We start from the raw sequence: 18,135 nt of genomic DNA, 5'->3' as shown, positions 1-18,135 counted from the left end.
TTGTAGAAGACACATCTACACATTCACCCATCTGCAGTGGAATGGCAGTGACCATTTCAAATAAAAATCTAAACCTTGAGCCATGTCAACGTGGCACCTTGATAAATAGCTTAGTGTCTACAAGCCCTCAATACATAAAGATCAGATCCTTAAGTGACTCCTTAAGTGTGTGTGTGTGTGTGCGTGCATTCCATTCAAAGTATTCAGACCCCTTGGCTCTTTCCACATTTTGTTGCGTTACAACCTTTTTTTTAAAAATGTATTTAATAATTTTTCCCCTCGTCAATTTACACACAATACCCCATAATGACAAAGCAAAAACAGTTTAAAAAAAAATTCAATCACATTTTAAAAAATTTACGTATATCTGTTTTTTTAATTCTAAAAATCTGTTTTCGCTTTGTCATTATTGGGTCTTGTGCGTAGATTGATGAGGAAAAAAACAATGTAATCCATTTTAGAAGGATGTAACGTAACAAAATGTGGAAAAAGCCAAGGAATCTGAATACCTTCGAATGCACTGTATACGTGTATGTCAGGGTGTGTGCGCTTGCGTGCAGGGATTGCATGCGTGTGTATGTTCATGCATGTGTGTGTATGTAGGGCAGAGAATATAGGGTACAAACACTCCCTCTGAGGCTGTAAGAGAGAGCCAATAATAGTACACAAACAGTCTTGGTGCTAGTTACTGCTTGTTCTGCCCACTGTCATTGCGCTTATAATTTTGAACTCCCAGATACTAAACAACACCTGTAGACCTCTGCCCTGTTTAGACTAAGAGATACAATATGCATGTACATTTAGAGTAGAGTAGAGAGAAGAGTAGAGTAGAGCAGAGCAGAGTAGAATAGTTGGTTGTGATAATTCATTCTCTGAACTGGTGTGGTTAAAGTGTGATGTCTAGGATAGGAAACCTCTGTAGCTGTGTTGTGACAATAGCAAAATGCAAAACATTGATGAGTTCTCAGGCCAGGTAGAGAACCATAGTGTCAATTTTACAGGTCCTGCCTCAGGGATGCATACACCTTTCCTCCATCTACGTCTCATGGCCAACTAATTCTACACAAACCCCCTCTCGACAATGTCAGAAGCAATGGAGGAATGAGACATACAGTGGGGCAAAAAAGTATTTAGTCAGCCACCAATTGTGCAAGTTCTCCCACTTAAAAAGATGAGAGAGGCCTGTAATTTTCATCATAGGTACACTTCAACTATGACAGACAAAATGAGAAAAAAAATCCAGAAAATCACATTGTAGGATTTTTTATGAATTTATTTGCAAATTATGGTGGAAAATAAGTATTTGGTCAATAACAAAAGTTTCTCAATACTTTGTTATATACCCTTTGTTGGCAATGACAGAGGTCAAATGTTTTTTTGTAAGTCTTCACAAGGTTTTCAAACACTGTTGCTGGTATTTTGGCCCATTCCTCCATGCAGATCTCCTCTAGAGCAGTGATGTTTTGAAGCTGTTGCTGGGCAACATGGAGTTTCAACTTCCTCCAAAGATTTTCTATGGGGTTGAGATCTGGAGACTGGCTAGGCCACTCCAGGACCTTGGAATGCTTCTTACGAAGCCACTCCTTCGTTGCCCGGGCGGTGTGTTTGGGATCATTGTCATGCTGAAAGACCCAGCCACGTTTCATCTTCAAATGCCCTTGCTGATGGAAGGAGGTTTTCACTCAAAATCTCACGATACATGGCCCCATTCATTCTTTCCTTTACACGGATCAGTCGTCCTGGTCCCTTTGCAGAAAAACAGCCCCAAAGCATGATGTTTCCACCCCCATGCTTCACAGTAGGTATGGTGTTCTTTGGATGCAACTCAGCATTCTTTGTCAACCAAACACGACGAGTTGAGTTTTTACCAAAAAGTTATATTTTGGTTTCATCTGACAATATGACATTCTCCCAATCTTCTTCTGGATCATCCAAAGGCTCTCTAGCAAACTTCAGACAGGCCTGGACATGTACTGGCTTAAGCATGGGGACACGTCTGGCACTGCAGGATTTGAGTCCCTGGCGGCATAGTGTGTTACTGATGGTAGGCTTTGTTACTTTGGTTCTGGGATTTTTGCTCACCGTTCTTGTGATAATTTTGACCCCACGGGGTGAGATCTTGCGTGGAGCCCCAGATCGAGGGAGATTATCAGTGGTCTTGTATGTCTTCCATTTCCTAATAATTGCTCCCACAGTTGATTTCTTCAAACCAAGCTGCTTACCTATTGCAGATTCAGTCTTCCCAGCCTGGTGCAGGTCTACAATATTGTTTTCCTGTGTCCTTTGACAGCTCTTTGGTATGCTCCCATTGTATGCTTATGTGAAACTGCGCATTGTGCCACAAGAGACACAGCTTGGCTGATTTGCTTCCATTTGTCAGATAATTACAAACGAACTGTAGCTCTCAGTTGTAAGAACAACATGCAGATTAAACATGACGATAACAGTTTATTTCAATGTCATAGCCTATTACGGAGGATGCTGAAATCAACTGAGACATAATAGCTAGTGATTTTGCAACCCAATATTTGAAAAGCTGTTGTTTTGGTTCTCCCCAGTTATGCAGAGGAGGGAGGTTGAATGACCCGAGTGTGTACCCGTCACAATTGGTCCCTGACACCCACTCTTTGTCTGACCACAGACTAATAATTCAACACTTTTATGGGTCTGTATGTGTTTTCATTGGTTAAAGAGATCCTTTGACGTAGAGAGGAAATTATACAGAAGGCAAGGTGAACATTCATTCATAGACAGACAGGCCTTTGTGCTCTTTTGATGGCCGGATCACTAAATGCTTAGTTAATTATGAACACCTTTTGTACTTGGTCGTGACTAACCTGTGTACTGTGCACTGGCAAGTCGAACAGTCCTACACGAGCTGTGCTCTTTGGACTGAGATGTTTGGATATACAATACAGTACGGAAATTATTAAGTAAATGGGAACAAGCAAACAAACAAAGTCTGATGCTGAAAATACAGTATAAAGTTGTATCTCACAAACTTCTTTCGGGGAAAGTGAGGGGTTATAATTCTGACATGACCTTTGTTAAAAAACTTCTTAGGGCTGCAATCCCGTTAACGGGATCGATATGACAACAGCCAGTGAAAGTGCAGGGCGCCAAATTCAAAACAACAGAAATCTCATAATTAAAATACCTCAAACATACATGTATTTTATACCGTTTTAAAGGTAATCTTGTTGTAAATCTCACCACAGTGTCTGATTTCAAATAGGCTTTACAGAGAAAGCACCACAAACTATTATGTTAGGTCACCACCAAGCCACAGAAAAGCCATTTTTCCAGCCAAAGATAGGAGTCACAAAAAGCACAAATAGAGATAAAATGAATCACTAACTGTCACGCCCTGGCCTTAGTATTCTGTGTTTTCTTTATTATGTTGGTTAGGCCAGGGTGTGACATGGGTGATTTATGTGTCTTGTTTTGTCTAGGGGTTTTGTAGTCTATGGGGTTGTGTTCAGTTGAGTGTTCTAGGTAAGTCTATGGTTGCCTGGAGTGGTTCTCAATCAGAGGCAGGTGTTTATCATTGTCTCTGATTGGGAACCATATTTAGGCAGCCATATTCTTTAGGTATCTTGTAGGTGATTGTTCCTGTCTCTGTGTTTTGCAACAGTTAGGACTGTTTTGGTTTTTCCACGGTTTTGTATTTTGTATAGTGTTCACGTTTTCATCTTTCATTAAAGATGTTTATAAATAACCACGCTACATTTTGGTCCTTCTCTTCTCTTCTTCTCCAGGAAGAAAACCGTTACACTAACCTTTGATGATTTTCATCAGATGACACTCATAGGACTTGTTACACAATACATGTATGTTTTGTTTGATAAAGTTCATATTTAATTAAAAAAATCTGAGTGTACATTGGTGCATTACGTTCACTAGTTCCAAAAACATCCAGTTATTTTGCATAGCCACATCAATTTTACAGAATTACTCATAAATGTTGATGAAAATACAAGTGTTACACATGGAATTGTAGATATACCTCTCCTTAATGCAACCGCTGTGTCAGATTTAAAAAAAAACTTACAGAAAAAGCAAACCATGCAATAATCTGAGAACGGCGCTCAGAAAAAAGAAATATCCGCCATGTTGGAGTCAACAGAAATCAGAAATAACATTATAAATATTCCCTTACCTTTGATGATCAGAATGCACTCCCAGGAATCCTAGTTCCACAATAAATGTTTGATTTGTTCGATAATGTCCATTATTTATGTCCAAGTAGCTACTTTTGTTAGGGCGTTTAGTACACAAATCCAAACGCTCGTGCAGGTCCAGCCGAACGTCAGACGGAAAGTTCAAAAAGTTATATTACAGGTCGTAGAAACATTTCAAAATAAGTATAGAATTAATCTTTAGGATGTTTTTATCATAAATCTTCAATAACGTTCCAACCGGAGAATTTCATTGTCTGTAGAAAAGCCATGTGAAATGCGCATGACCAGGACCTGGCTCTCTGCCAGACCACTGACTCAAAGAGCTCTCATCCGGCCCCACATCACAGTAGAAGCCTCATTCAAGTTTCTTAAGATGGTTGACATCTAGTGGAAGCCCTAGGAAGTGCAACATAACCAACCACCGTGTAATCGATAGGGCTGTTTTCAAAAAGTACAAACCTCAGATTTCCCACTTCCTGTTTGGATTTTTTCTCACGTTTTTTAAAGCTGCAATATGTAACTTTTGGAGACCTGACCAAATGCACATAAACATATAAATTATAGATCTGTATTATCACTAAAAGCAAGTCGAATGTGTTCTAATGTGTGGTATTTCTATGCTTCCTGTTCTTAGGTTTTGTTTTTGCATCTTTTACTCAGTTTTATACACCAGCTTCAAACAGCTGAAAATACAATATTTTTGGTTATTGAAAATATATTTCAGAGCGGTTTAGATGGTAAAATGATTCTCTACATTCTCTATGCTTGTTTTGTCACATAAACTGAAATTAGGCAAACTATTAGAATTTTTGCAACCAGGAAATGGCAGAGTGATTTCTGCTTAGTGCACCTTTAACCATAGTCGCCAAATGTGATTATCCCATGCTAAACACATATAGATATTAGTTTCAAGGCAATTCAATTTTATGACAAATCAGCATGTTCAACAAGGCTCTGCACTATGTATTTTTGTACCTTTATTTAACTAGGCAAGTCAGTTAAGAACAAATTCTTATTTTCAATGACGGCCTAGGAACAGTGGGTTAACTGCCTTGTTCAGGGGCAGAACGACAGATTTGCACCTTGTCAGCTCAGGGATTCGATCCTGCAACCTTTCGGTTACTAGTCCAACGCTAGTCCACTAGGCTACGCTGCCGCCCCTCTCAAACCCATACATGTTTGAGGATTGCACACACCACAAAAGATCTGTTTGCATGACCTCCTTGCACCTCCAATTCATCATGAGTGCGGCCCAATGTGCTTACCCAGCTGACACTGTTTGTTCAGGTTTAGAGCCCTGGCTATTTGTTTTCCCCTTCAATGGAGTGCACGACCACTTGGTTGCAGCAGTGAGTAAGTGCTTCTCCATGGGGTCACCAACCTGGGGGCCACCCAGCAGATAGTGCATCACCTGGAAATATGAGATCTGATGATGAGGTCTGGCTGTGGAACATCACTGCCTTCAGAGGTAATCTACCATTTAATGTGACACTTTGATTGAGCCAGAGATCTCCAGATGTTGCTCTCTGTGTGTGGCACTTCCTTCACACACCTCTGTATTGTCAAATTTCCCCCTTAAGGACATCATAAAAGTACAATATCAAGAGTGAGTAGGTAAGAGGAGTGACTTTTTCCAACAAAGAAATCAGTGAATACCACGTGGCTTGACACAACTAGTAATTATCTGAAGCTCACAAGCTATGATTCAATGGTCTCATAAATAATGTATGTCATTGGGTTACAGAGCTTATAAGCGCAAATAAAAACAATGCCTCTGTTGTTTTAAATTGTTTTAAATCATAAGATGTTTTTAGCCACAACTTTTATACAACTCCATATCTCAATTCAGAAAAGAAGAGGGACTATTTTGATTAGGTGAATTGGAATCCATAATCATATCAACAGAATCACTTTCACACAAACTATTATAACAACTGCAGTAGGCCTATCACCTTGTGCAGTAGTGGCAACACTGCTTCATAATAACAAAATATGATATTATAAATATTCAGTTGCCCATATCCTGTGGCCCAAATCTATTGTGAAAACTTGGATTTTCTTGTTGGATCACAACCAAATCCATACATGCCCCGTGTGCTACATTTCGAGGGTGGTGTGCCTTTAAGACGCTCGTTGAATTTACAGCGCCGTCGCTGAAAGTTTCGAGGCCATGCAAGTAGCCTACTCTGCAGTAGTTTGGATGACCGAAGGAAGTGACGGGACTGAATGAGAAAAAGAGAAGAAAAAAAATACGAGGATAAAAACAGAATACGAAGTAACTTGCTGTGTTACGATCAAGAGAGAGTGTGTGTGGTGGTACTACATCGCGTATGATTCTGATATGCATGGAAGTCGCGCTGGGTAAAAGTTTTGTAATGGTTACAAAGTAGCTGTGAAATGAAAAACCGAGATTGAGGTTTTTAATCGAGGTGGGTTTTTACCTATGCGTTGGAGTCGCGTTAATGTTCGTACAAAATACATCACTCACGTCATGAATTCTAGTTTAAAGGTATGGAAGACGGAACAATTGCTTGGATTTCATTATTTTTTACAAAGAATAAATAGCAAAAGGGCTATCTGAAACGGAAATGCAACTAAATAATTAGCTAGTGATATTGAATAGAGACCGTTGGATTTCACCTGGACTTTAGTATTTTTCCTCTGTCAAGTTCAGTTCTGCGTCTTCTGGAATGTTTGGGAGTTGTGTTCTACCGGTTTCAGCTCGGATACATGCATTTCTCTGGGCACTAATATTTTTAACAACGTTTGGACTTTGTTCCGAGTTGAAGGTTCGAGTTCGTTTAGCTGATGGACAAATCACAGAGGAAGTTCTAGAAGCAGACAGTGAAAAAGACTCCATCACACTTGAGTTCAAACAGGGAGATGGAACTCTCATAACATTTGTCGCTGACTTCAAACAGGTGAGTGGATTCAAATGTGTTTTTCCCCTATGCCTTTACTGTTTTGTGTAGGGTTGGGTTATTACCCAATGGCCACATATGTTGCCAGGCTGATCAGGGGCAATGCAGAATGCAGCCTTATATCTCCATGCAACCAATTTAGAAAACAGTTTACCATAGCATAGACTAACAGTGTTAGTCTAGCATGTGTCATTTCAGTGCTGATGAGTTGACTCCCTGGCCATGGGCCCTCCTCTCCTTATGCTGGTAAATTCCTCCGCATGCATGAGTGGATAATGTTAGGTGGCACAAAAACTGATTATTGAATTAGGCGCTCACCTGCAATGATTGGTTTAGGAATGCTATTCATACTCTTCTGCAATACAACTCATGCCTTTACTCTGAGCCTGCTCCGTCCCATCAACATAGATGGGCCTAGTCGGAGAGCAAGGGCATCCATCTACTCCAGTTGGTCACAACCTTTGTTGTACCAGGGACTGGAGCTATGGTCCTTCTTTCTTGCAGGACCAGTTAAATTAAATGAAGTGGCAACATTAAACAAAATAACTGACTATGCCTAAACCAGTGTTGGCTAACTATAAGGGACCGGTGCTGGTACATGGACCAGAGGTTGAGAACCACTGGTTCAGTGTATATAGTGAACCAGCAAACAACATGCAGCCTGTTCCCCGAGTGCCTCTGGTCCTGTGCACTATACTCTCAGACACAGACCAAAGGCATGCGTCTGTGATTGTTGCAGTCCCACAGAAACTGACAGCCTGGCAAGAAGTGAAGGGGGAGATTTACTAGGATTAAGTGGGCATGTCTGACCTTTTTGATCGGGGTATGGGTCACAAACCAAATAGCTCATTTTGATGAAAAGAGAGGCCGGCACGTCGCCAAATCGGTGATGACACATCTCTGAGCACATCACACCATTGTGGTGAATCCTGGTTCACAGCACACCCAGTTTAGCTAAATTAGCTACAGGCACAGGGCTCTTTTTCCTCTGTTTAATCAGTTCCACTCTGAGGCCTGCCTCTCCATTCCGTTTACATGTGGTTCTCATCTAACACTATCTCAAAGATTTATGAAAAGTTGGATCAACTGGCTTCAAGCTGCAATGCAGAATTTACTGCTCAGAGCCGCTTGAGGAAAGGAAAACTCTTAAACAGGGGATATCAAACAATGGGTAGCAGTAAACGGACAGAGTAGATATATGAATGACTCTGTTGCTGTTTAGAATGTGTTTACGGGATCAGCCAGCTAGGTGTGCAGCTGCTGTTATTATCAGTCATAGCCTTGTGCCAAAATCCACATGAGTTGGCATGGGTTGTGGGAACAGGAGTACTGTAATCTATGGGATCAGTACAACTATGAGAATCGGAATGAGTCATTCCATGATAAGAAGAGAGGGGATGAACTGAACATTTACACTAACATGTACCTGTGGTGAAATGATATGGCTACCTAACAAACCACACCTCATTCTGCGGGAATGGATTATTCTTATTCACCATTTACATAAAAACAGCGGGAATGTGTATACTGGGGATGAATTTACCCATGATCAAATTGAATACAACTGGTGTAGACCTTACTGTGAAATGCTTACTTACAAGCCCTTAACCAACAATGCAGTTTTAAGCAAATAGTTAAAATATTTACTAAATAAAATAAAATAAAAACCACAATGAAAAAATAACACAAAATAACAATAATGCAGCTATATACAGGGTGTACCACTACAGAATCAATGTGTGGGGGTACAGGTTAGTTGAGGTAATTTGTACATGTAGGTAGGGGTAAAGTGACTATGCATAGATAAACACAGAGTAGCAGCAGTGTAAAAACAAAGGGGGAGGGTGTCAATGCAAATAGTCCGAGTGGCCATTTTATTTAATTGTTCAGCAGTCTTATGGCTTGGGGGTGGAAGCTATTAAGGAGCCTTTTGAACCTAGACTTGGCACTCCGGTACCGCTTGCCGTGCGTACTTTATTAGTGTCTTATCCAAAATGCAAGCAGAACAAATGGCTACCGTGACCAACAGCTAGAAATGGGTCTTTACTGATAAAGGTGTGGATTGTACAAAGACTAGTAGCTAGAGAACTGTTAGACCTAAAATGTTCATCTGAACTTAATGGGTGACTGGAGTCTGTGACCAATTTTTTTTGGTCCTTCCTCTGACACTGCCTAGTGTATATAGGTCCAGGATGGCAGGAAGCTTGGCCCCAGTGATGTACTGGGCCATACGCACTACCCTCTGTAGTGCCTTATGGTCAGAGGCCGAGCAGTTGCCATACCCGGTGGTGATGCAACTGGTCAGGATGCTCTCTGGTGCAGCTGTAGAACTTTTTGAGGATCTGGGGACCCATGCCAAATATTGTCAGTCCCCTGAGGGGAAATGGCATTGTCGTACCCTCTTCACAATTATCTTGGTGTGTTTGGACCATGATAGTTTGTTGGTGATGTGGACACCAAGGAACTTGAAACTCTCGACCCGCTCCACTACAGGCCTGTCGATGTGAATGAGGGCATGTTCGGTCCTCTTTTTCCTGTAGGTCACGATCATCTCCTTTGTCTTGCTCACATTGAGGGGGAGGTTGTTGTCCTGGCACCGCACTGCCAGGTCTCTGACTTCCCTATAGGCTGTCTCGTTGTTGTTGATCAGGCCTACCACCGTTATCATCAGTTAACTTAATGATGGTTTTGGAGTCGTGCTTAGCCACGCAGTCATGGGTGAACAGGGGACTAAGCACACATTCCTGGGGGGGCCCTGTGTTGAGGATCAGAGTGGCAGATGTGTTGTTGCCAACCCTTACCATCTGGGGGTGGCCCTTCAGGAAGTCCAGGATCCAGTTGCAGAGGGTGATTAGTCCCAGGGTCCTTAGCTTAGTGATGAGCTTTGTGGGCACTATGGTGTTGAATGCTGCACTGTAATCAATGAACAGCATTCTCACATTTGTCCAGGTGTGAAAGGGCAGTCTGTGTGGATTGAGATTATGTAACCTGCTAATCTGTTGGGGCAGTATGTGAATTGGAGTGGGTCTAGGGTTTCCTGGATGATGGTGTTGTGAGCCACGACCAGACTTTCAAAGCACTTCATGGCTACTGACGTGAGTGCTACGGGTCGGTAGTCATTTAGGCAGATTACCTTCACTTTTCTGGGCACAGGGACTATAGTGGTCTACTTGAAACATGTAGATATTACAGACTCGGGCAGGGAGAGATTGAAAATGAAAGTGAAGATACTTGCCAGTTGGTCCGCGCATGCTCTGAGTACACATCCTGGTAATCTGTCATGGGTCCCCCTTATGAATGTTGACCTGTTTTAAAGGTCAGCTATGGAGAGCGTGATCACACAGTTGTCCGGGACAGCTGGTGTTCTCATGCATGCTTCAGTGTTACTTGCCTCGACGCGAGTATAAAAGGCATTTAGCCTGTCTGGAATGCTAGCGTCACTGGGCAGTTCATGACTTGGTCTCCCTTTGTAGTCTGTAATAGTTTGCAAACCCTGCTACATCTAACAAGCGTCAGGGCCGGTGTAGTAGGATTCAATCTTAGTCCTGTATTGACGCTTTGTCATTTTGGTGGTTTGTCTGAGGGCATAGCAAGATTTCTTATAAGCTTCCAGAATAGTGCCTTGCTCCTTGAAAGCGGCAGCTCTAGCCTTTAACTCAGTGTGGCTGTTGCCTGTAATCCATGGCTTCTGGTTGGGATATGTACGTACGGTCACTGTGGGGATGTCATCGTCGATGCCCTCATTGATGAAGCCGGTGACTGAGGTGGTGTACTCCTCAATGCCATTGGATGAATCCCAGAACATATTCCAGTCCGTGCTAGCAAAACAGTCCTGTAGCGTAGCGTCCATGTCATCTGGCCACTCCCATATTGAGTGAGTCACTGGTACTTCCTACTTTAGTTTTTGCTTGTAAGCAGGAATCAGGAGGATAGAATTATGGTCAGATTTGACGAATCGAGGGCAAGGGAGAGCTTTGCACGTTGCACATGTGACATGCTGGTAGAAATTAGAAAACTTGTTGTGTGCGGTCTTAGTGGCAGTGGTGGTAAATAGACGGCTACGAAAAATATAGATAGAATACTATATAAGCTGTAGACCACACTATGTCAGGCGAGCATTATCTCAAGACTACCTTTAATTTAATTTGGGCAATCTAGCACCAGCTGTTATTGACAAATAGACCCCCCCCTTCTCGTCTTACCGGACGTAGCTGTTCTGCCGATGCACGGAAAGCCCAACCAACTGTATATTATCCTTATTATCGTTCAGCCACGACTCTGTGAAACATAAGTTATTACCGTTTTTAATGTCCCATTGGTAGGATAGTCTCAAACAGAGCTCATCCAGTGATTGCACGTTGGCCAATATAACGGATGGTAGAGGCCAGTAACCCACTTGCCAACTAATTATCTCAAGGCACCCTGATCTACGCTCCCTGTATTTCCTTATTTTCTTCATGCGAATGACAGGGATTTGGGCCTTGTCCGGGAGCAACATTATATCCTTCATGTCAGACTCGAGGTGAGTAATCTGTTTTGATATCCAGAAGCTCATTTTGATCATAAGAGACAGTTGCAGCAACATTATGTACAAAATAAGTTACAAACAATGTGAAAAACACACAAATAGCACAATTGGTCAGGAGCCTGTAAAACAGCAGCCATCCCCTCCGGAGCCATTCTTCAAGCAAGCACTTGACCCCGAAATGTATCCGCCGATTCACAAAAATGCCATTTCACAAAAAAGGTGGATGCAATTGCCAAAGTTTGTAGAATGATCTCAAAAGTCCACTGTTTTACATTGAACTCTCCTGTTCTAGCACAAGATGATCAGTTACTCATTCAGAATTACCCAGACATAGCAGATAAGATAACAGAACTAGAGCCATCATAACAGTGCTTTAATGAGAGCTTTGACCAAACTGATAAGGTAATGATTACATTAAAACAAGTAGGGCATCATATTCTATTTATTTTATTTTTAAGTCTCTAGACTAAGACTACCTAATGTGGAAACAAGTGTAACGTTACCTTGAATGAAAAGGGAAACCTCCCTAGAGTTTCACTTCAGGGAACAACTTCACTCTCCCACCCCATGGCGCTGGTGGAATATAATAGGGTATCAGTCCTTCCTTTTGGAAGACGATCAACTGGGAATGTCTCAAATTATTTAGGAAAAATGTCCGGGATCGGTCACGATGATGCAGGCCGGGCTTGCACACTGTCATCAGTGAGAGAATGTTTATGTGGTCTGTCCCAACAGCTTGAATGTGTCTCAAATGGCAACTTATTCCTCATACACTGAGTATGAGGATCATTAGGATCGGTCCTTCCTATAATTGAGTTGCACCCCCTCCCCTCCCCCCTCCCTCAGAACCAAATTAATTAATCGGGGCATGAACTCTACAAGGTGTCAAAAGCGTTTCAGAGGGATGATGGCCCATTTTGACTCCAATGCTTCCCACAGTTGTGTCAAGTTGGCTGGATGTCCTTTGAGTGGTGGACCATTCTTGACACAAAGAAACCGTTGAGCATGAAAAACCCAGCAGTCTTGCAGTTCTTAACACAAACGGTACGCATGGCACCTACTACCGTACCCCGTTCAAATGCACTTAAATCTTTTGTCTTGCCCATTCACCCTCTGAATGACACATACACAATCCATGTCGCAAGACCTGTCACCTCCCCTCCATCTACACTGATTTAAAGTGGATTTCAATAAGGGATCATAGCTTCACCTGGTCAGTCTGTCAAGGAAAGAACGGGTGTTCTTAATGTTTTGTATACTTGGAAAGAAACCTAGAGACAACAAAAATACTATATACACACTATAATACAGTCATATTCTTACAGTACGGTTAAATCATTAATATTTAGAAATATGAGCAGTGCTGTGATATATGTTTTCTAAAGCTAAACTTTGCTTTTTGCCTGAGTAACTCTGGTGGCAGAGCATTCCATGATAACATGGCTCTACAGTGTATTCAGACCCCTTGACTTTTCCCAAATTTTGTTACGTTACAGCCTTAAACTAAAATCGATTAAATTGTTTTCCCTCATCAAATTGTTTTCCCTCATCAATCTACACACAATACCCCATAATGAGAAAGCAAAAACAGGTTATTATACATATTTATACAATTTCAGTTTTTTTATTTAACACAAGTATTCAGACTCTTTACTCAGTACTTTGTTGAAGCAGTGATTACAGCCTTGAGCACACCTGTATTTGGAGTTTATCCCATTCGTCTCTGCAGATCCTCTCAATCTCTGTCAGGTTGGATGGGGAGCATTGCTGCACAGCTATTTTCAGGTCTCTCCAAAGTAGAGGTCGGCTGATTAATCGGAATGGCTGATTTAATTAGGGCCGATTTTTCAAGATCTCATAACAATCGGAAATCGGTATTTTTGGACACCGATTTGGCCGTTTAAAATTTAATAAAAATGTTTTACACCTTTTATTTAATCTTTATTTAACTAGGCAAGTCAGTTAAGAACACATTCTTATTTTCAATGGTGGGTTAATTGCCTTGTTCAGGGGCAGAATGACAGATTTTTACCTTGTCAGCTCGGGGGGTTCAATCTTGCAACCTTACAGTTAACTAGTCCAACGCACTAACCACCGGCCTCTCATTGCACTCCACAAGGAGACTGCCTGTTACGCAAATACAGAAGAAGCCAAGGTAAGTTGCTAGCTAGCGTTAAACTTATCTTATAAAAAAACAATCAATCAATCATAATCACTAGTTAACTACACATGGTTGATGATATTAATAGTTTATCTAGCGTGTCCTGCGTTGCATATAATCAATGCGGTGCGTATCGTTGCTCCAATGTGTACCTAAACATCAATGCCTTTCTTAAAATCAATACACAAAGTATATATTTTTAAACCTGCATATTTAGCTAAAAGAAATCCAGGTTAGCAGGCAGAATTAACCAGGTGAAATTGTGTCACTTCTCTTGCGTTCATTGCACACAGAGTCAGTGTATATGCAACAGTTTGGGCCACCTAATTTGCCAGAATTTTACGTAATTATGACATAACATTGAAGGTTGTGCAATGTAACAGGAGTATTTAGACTTATGGATGCCACCCGTTAGATAAAATACGTAACGGTTCCGTATTTCACTGAAATAATACACGTCTTGTTTTCGAGATGATAGTTTCCGGATTCTACCATATTAATGACCTAAGGCTCGTATTTCTGTGTGTTATGTTATAACTAAGTCTATGATTTGATAGAGTAGTCTGACTGAGCGATGGTAGACAGCAGCAAGCTCGTAAGCATTCATTCAAACAGCACTTTCATGCGTTTGCCAGCAGCTGTTGATGACTTCAAGCCTATCAACTCCCGAGATTAGGCTGGTGTAACCGATTTGAAATGGCTGGCTAGTTAGCGGGGTGCGCGCTAATAGCGTTTCAAACGTCACTCGCTCTGAGACTTGGAGTGGTTGTTCCCCTTGCTCTGCAAGGCTTTTGTGGAGCAGTGGGTAACGCTGCTTCAAGGGTGGCTGTTGTCGTTGTGTTCCTGGTTCGAGCGAGGAGTGGGACGGAAGCTATACTGTTACACTGGCAATACTAAAGTGCCTATAAGAACATCCAATAGTCAAAGGTTAATGAAATACAAATGGTACAGAGAAATAGTCCTATAATTCCTATAATAACTACAACCTAAAACTTCTTACCTGGGAATATTGAAGACTCATGTTAAAAGGAACCACCAGCTTTCATATGTTCTCATGTTCTGTGCAAGGAACTTAATGTTAGCCAACACTTTGTTTTTGCATTATTTAAACCTTTATTATCTCATTATTTATTTGAAGCTAAATGGATTTTTATTGATGTATTATATTAAGTTAGTGTTCATTCAGTATTGTTGTAATTGTCATTATTACAAATATATATATTTAAATCGGCCGATTTAATCGGCATCGGCTCTTTTTGGTCCTCCAATAATCGGTATCTACTCCAGTGACGTTTGATTGGGTTCAAGTCCAGGCTCAGGCTGGGCCACTCAAGGACATTCGGAGACGTGTCCCGATGCCACTCCTGCATAGTCTTGTCTGTGTGCTTAGGGTTGTTGTACTGTTGGGTCCTGAGCGCTTTGTAGCAGGTTTTCATCAAGGATCTCTCTCTACTTTTCTCCGTTCATCTTTGCCTCGATCCCGACTACAGTCCCAGTCCATGTTGCTAAAAACATATCCCCACAGAATGATGCTGCCACCACTGTGTTTTACCGTAGGGATGGTGCCAGGTTTCTTCCAGACCTGAAGCTTGGCATTCTGGCCAAAAAGTTTAATCTTGGCTTTATCAGACCAGAGAATCTTGTTTCTCATGGTCTGAGAGTCCTTTAGGTGCCTTTTGGCAAACTCCAAGAGGGCTGTCGTGCCTTTTACTGAGGAGTGGCTCCATTCTGGCCACTCTACAATAAAGGCCTGATGGTTGTCCTTCCGAAAGGATCTCCCATCTCCACAGAAGAACTCTAGAGCTCTGTCCGAGTGACCATCAGGTTCGTGGTCACCTCCCTGACCAAGGTCTTTCTCCCCTAATTGCGCAATTTGGCTGCGAGTTCAGCTCTAGGAAGAGTCTTGGTGGTTCCAAACTTCTTCCATTTAAGAATGATGGAGGCCACTGTGTTCTTGAGGACCTTCAATGCTGCAGAATTTTTTTGGTACCCTTCCCCAGATCTGTGCCTCGACACAATCCTGTTTTTAAGCTCTATGGACAATTCCTTCAACCTTATGGCTTGTTTTTTTTTCTCTGACATGCACTGTCAACTGTGGGACGTTATATAGAAAGTTGTGTGCCTTTTCCAAATCATATCCAATCAATTGAATTTACCACAGATGGACTCCAATCAAGTTCTAGGAACATCTCACGGATGATCAATGGAAACGATGCACCTGAGCTCAATTTCGAGTCTCATAGCAAAGGGTCTGGATACTTATGTAAACAAGGTATTTCTGTTTTTTATTTTTTCAATTTGATATACATTTACAACAAATTCTAAGCCTTTTTTTGCTTGTTATTATGGGGTATGTGTAAATTGCAGAGTGTGTTTATTTAATCAATTTTGTGAATAAGTCTAACGTAACAAAATGTGGAAAAAGTCAAGGGATCTGAATACTTTCCAAAGGCACTGTATGCATAACTGAGCGACACATTAAATCTGTTTTTGGTCTGGGTACTGTGAAGAAAGCCATTGTGGCGTGTCTGGTGGGGTATGTATGTCTGAAGTGTATGCAAATAGATTATACAAGTGGATAGGCATTTTTAACACTCAAATGTTTCTTTAAAGACGAAGTTGTTAATTTCTCCTCAACCCCCAATGACTATCATGCATGTTGATGTTTAGGTCTAAGAGCATGCTTTGAACCCATACAATGCTTTTAGATGTATTTAAGACCAGTTTGTTAATTACCCCTTCTGACTCCTTGCTAAGCGTCTCAGCAATCTTACTAGCTGTAGGTGCTGATGGGTAGAGTGTAATCATCAGCATACACAGTCATTTTAGCTTCTTGTAAGACAAATGGCATGTCATTTGTAAAAATAGAGAAGCATAACGGCCCAAGGCAACTACAAAGGTTGGCTAGATATGCAAGAGTGGGTGTATGTGTGAGAGCATGAGTAAGTGAGAGAGGATGTGGGAGGGAGAGTGTAAAGTTATCTGAACAGTAGAGATGGTTACACTGGCTGTGTCCAAATACCCATGCTACATACTGTACTTAGAAGCACTATGCAGAAATTACTCTGCCATTTCCTGGTTGCAAAAATTCTAATAGTTCACTTAATTTTCAGTTTGTTTTGTAACAATCAAGTATAGTGTAGAGAATCATTGTACCACCGCTATGAAATATATCAATAACCAAAAATATTGTAAATCGAAAGTAAGACAAAAAATAAACTTAAGAATGGGACCGATATACCACTTCTTACACTTGCTGTCAATGAGTGACATATCTATTACACACATTTCTATGTGAATTTGGTTGGGTCGTCCCAAAAAGTTACATACTGCAGCTTTTAAACTGCGTACTATTTAGCATGTACCGTTTAGTAAAAAGTATTCCACGGCCGCAATGCAGTTTCAGCTCCTGATTGGTTGAGTATATGGGGTGGGACTGAGTGCAGGTGGATTCTTCCTAATTCAACAGACATGCGTCACAATAACCAGTCTTCTAATAGCTAATTTCCAATTTGATTCATTTCTCAACTCTGAAAAGAATAGGAATGGAGTTATAGGCCTATTCGGGCAGGTTATAGGCAGACTTGTCACATTTGACCTATACCGTTTTAGACCAAATAGCCCATATATTATTTAAGGATTTAAGAAAGAAACCGATTTTAATTTGGTTCCATTTCAATATATTTATTAGTGAAACCAAAGTGCTGGAACATAAAATGCCAGTCAAAGTTTGGACACACCTAATCATTACAGGGTTTTTATTTTTTACAGTTTTCTACATTGTAGAATAATGAACTATGAAATAACACATATGGAATCGTGTAGTAACCAACGTAGCATTTTTCTCAACCAGCTTCATGGAATGCATTTCATTTGTGGAATATTTCTTTCCTCCTTAATGCATTTGTGCCAATTGGTTGTGTTGTGACAAGGTAGGGGTGGTATACAGAAGATAGCCCTATTTGGTAAAAGACCAAGTCCATATTATTTCAAGAACAGCTCAAATAAGCAAAGAGAAATGACAGTCCCATCATTACTTTAAGACATGAAGGTCAGTCAATTTCGGAACATTAGCATTTGAAGGTTTCTTCAAGTGGAGTGGCAAAAACTATGATGAAACTGGCTCTGAGGACCGCCACTGTAAGGGAAGACCCAGAGTTACTTCTGCTGCAGAGGATAATTTCATCAGAGTTAACTGCACCTCCAATTCAAGTAATGGACACATCTCACCATCAATTGTTCAGAGGAGACTACGTGAATCAGGCCTTCATGGTCGAATTGCTACAAAGAAACCACTACTAAAGGACACCAATAATAAGAAGATACTTGCTTGGGCCAAGAAAA

General features: G+C 41.1%; 1 protein-coding gene across 2 annotated transcripts in view; it reads left to right on the top strand.

Moving 5' to 3' along the window:
• The first annotated feature begins 6,332 nt into the window (after positions 1-6,332).
• Positions 6,333-18,135, top strand: part of LOC109908860 (out at first protein homolog) — a 35,709-nt gene continuing 23,906 nt past the window's right edge. The window contains exons 1-2 of one of the 2 annotated variants that reach the window (XM_031796150.1): positions 6,333-6,690; positions 6,971-7,102. In XM_031796150.1, the coding sequence (XP_031652010.1) occupies positions 6,625-6,690; positions 6,971-7,102 (198 nt within the window). In that variant the 5' untranslated portion in view covers positions 6,333-6,624. Of the gene's footprint in view, positions 7,103-18,135 lie in introns of both variants that reach the window. The other variant, XM_020507606.2, reaches the window with a different exon arrangement.

Source organism: Oncorhynchus kisutch, linkage group LG18, assembly GCF_002021735.2.
Source record: "Oncorhynchus kisutch isolate 150728-3 linkage group LG18, Okis_V2, whole genome shotgun sequence".
Taxonomy (NCBI): domain Eukaryota; kingdom Metazoa; phylum Chordata; class Actinopteri; order Salmoniformes; family Salmonidae; genus Oncorhynchus; species Oncorhynchus kisutch.
Note: the sequence above shows the minus strand (reverse complement) of the source record. Positions and strands in the feature narration are given on the sequence as shown.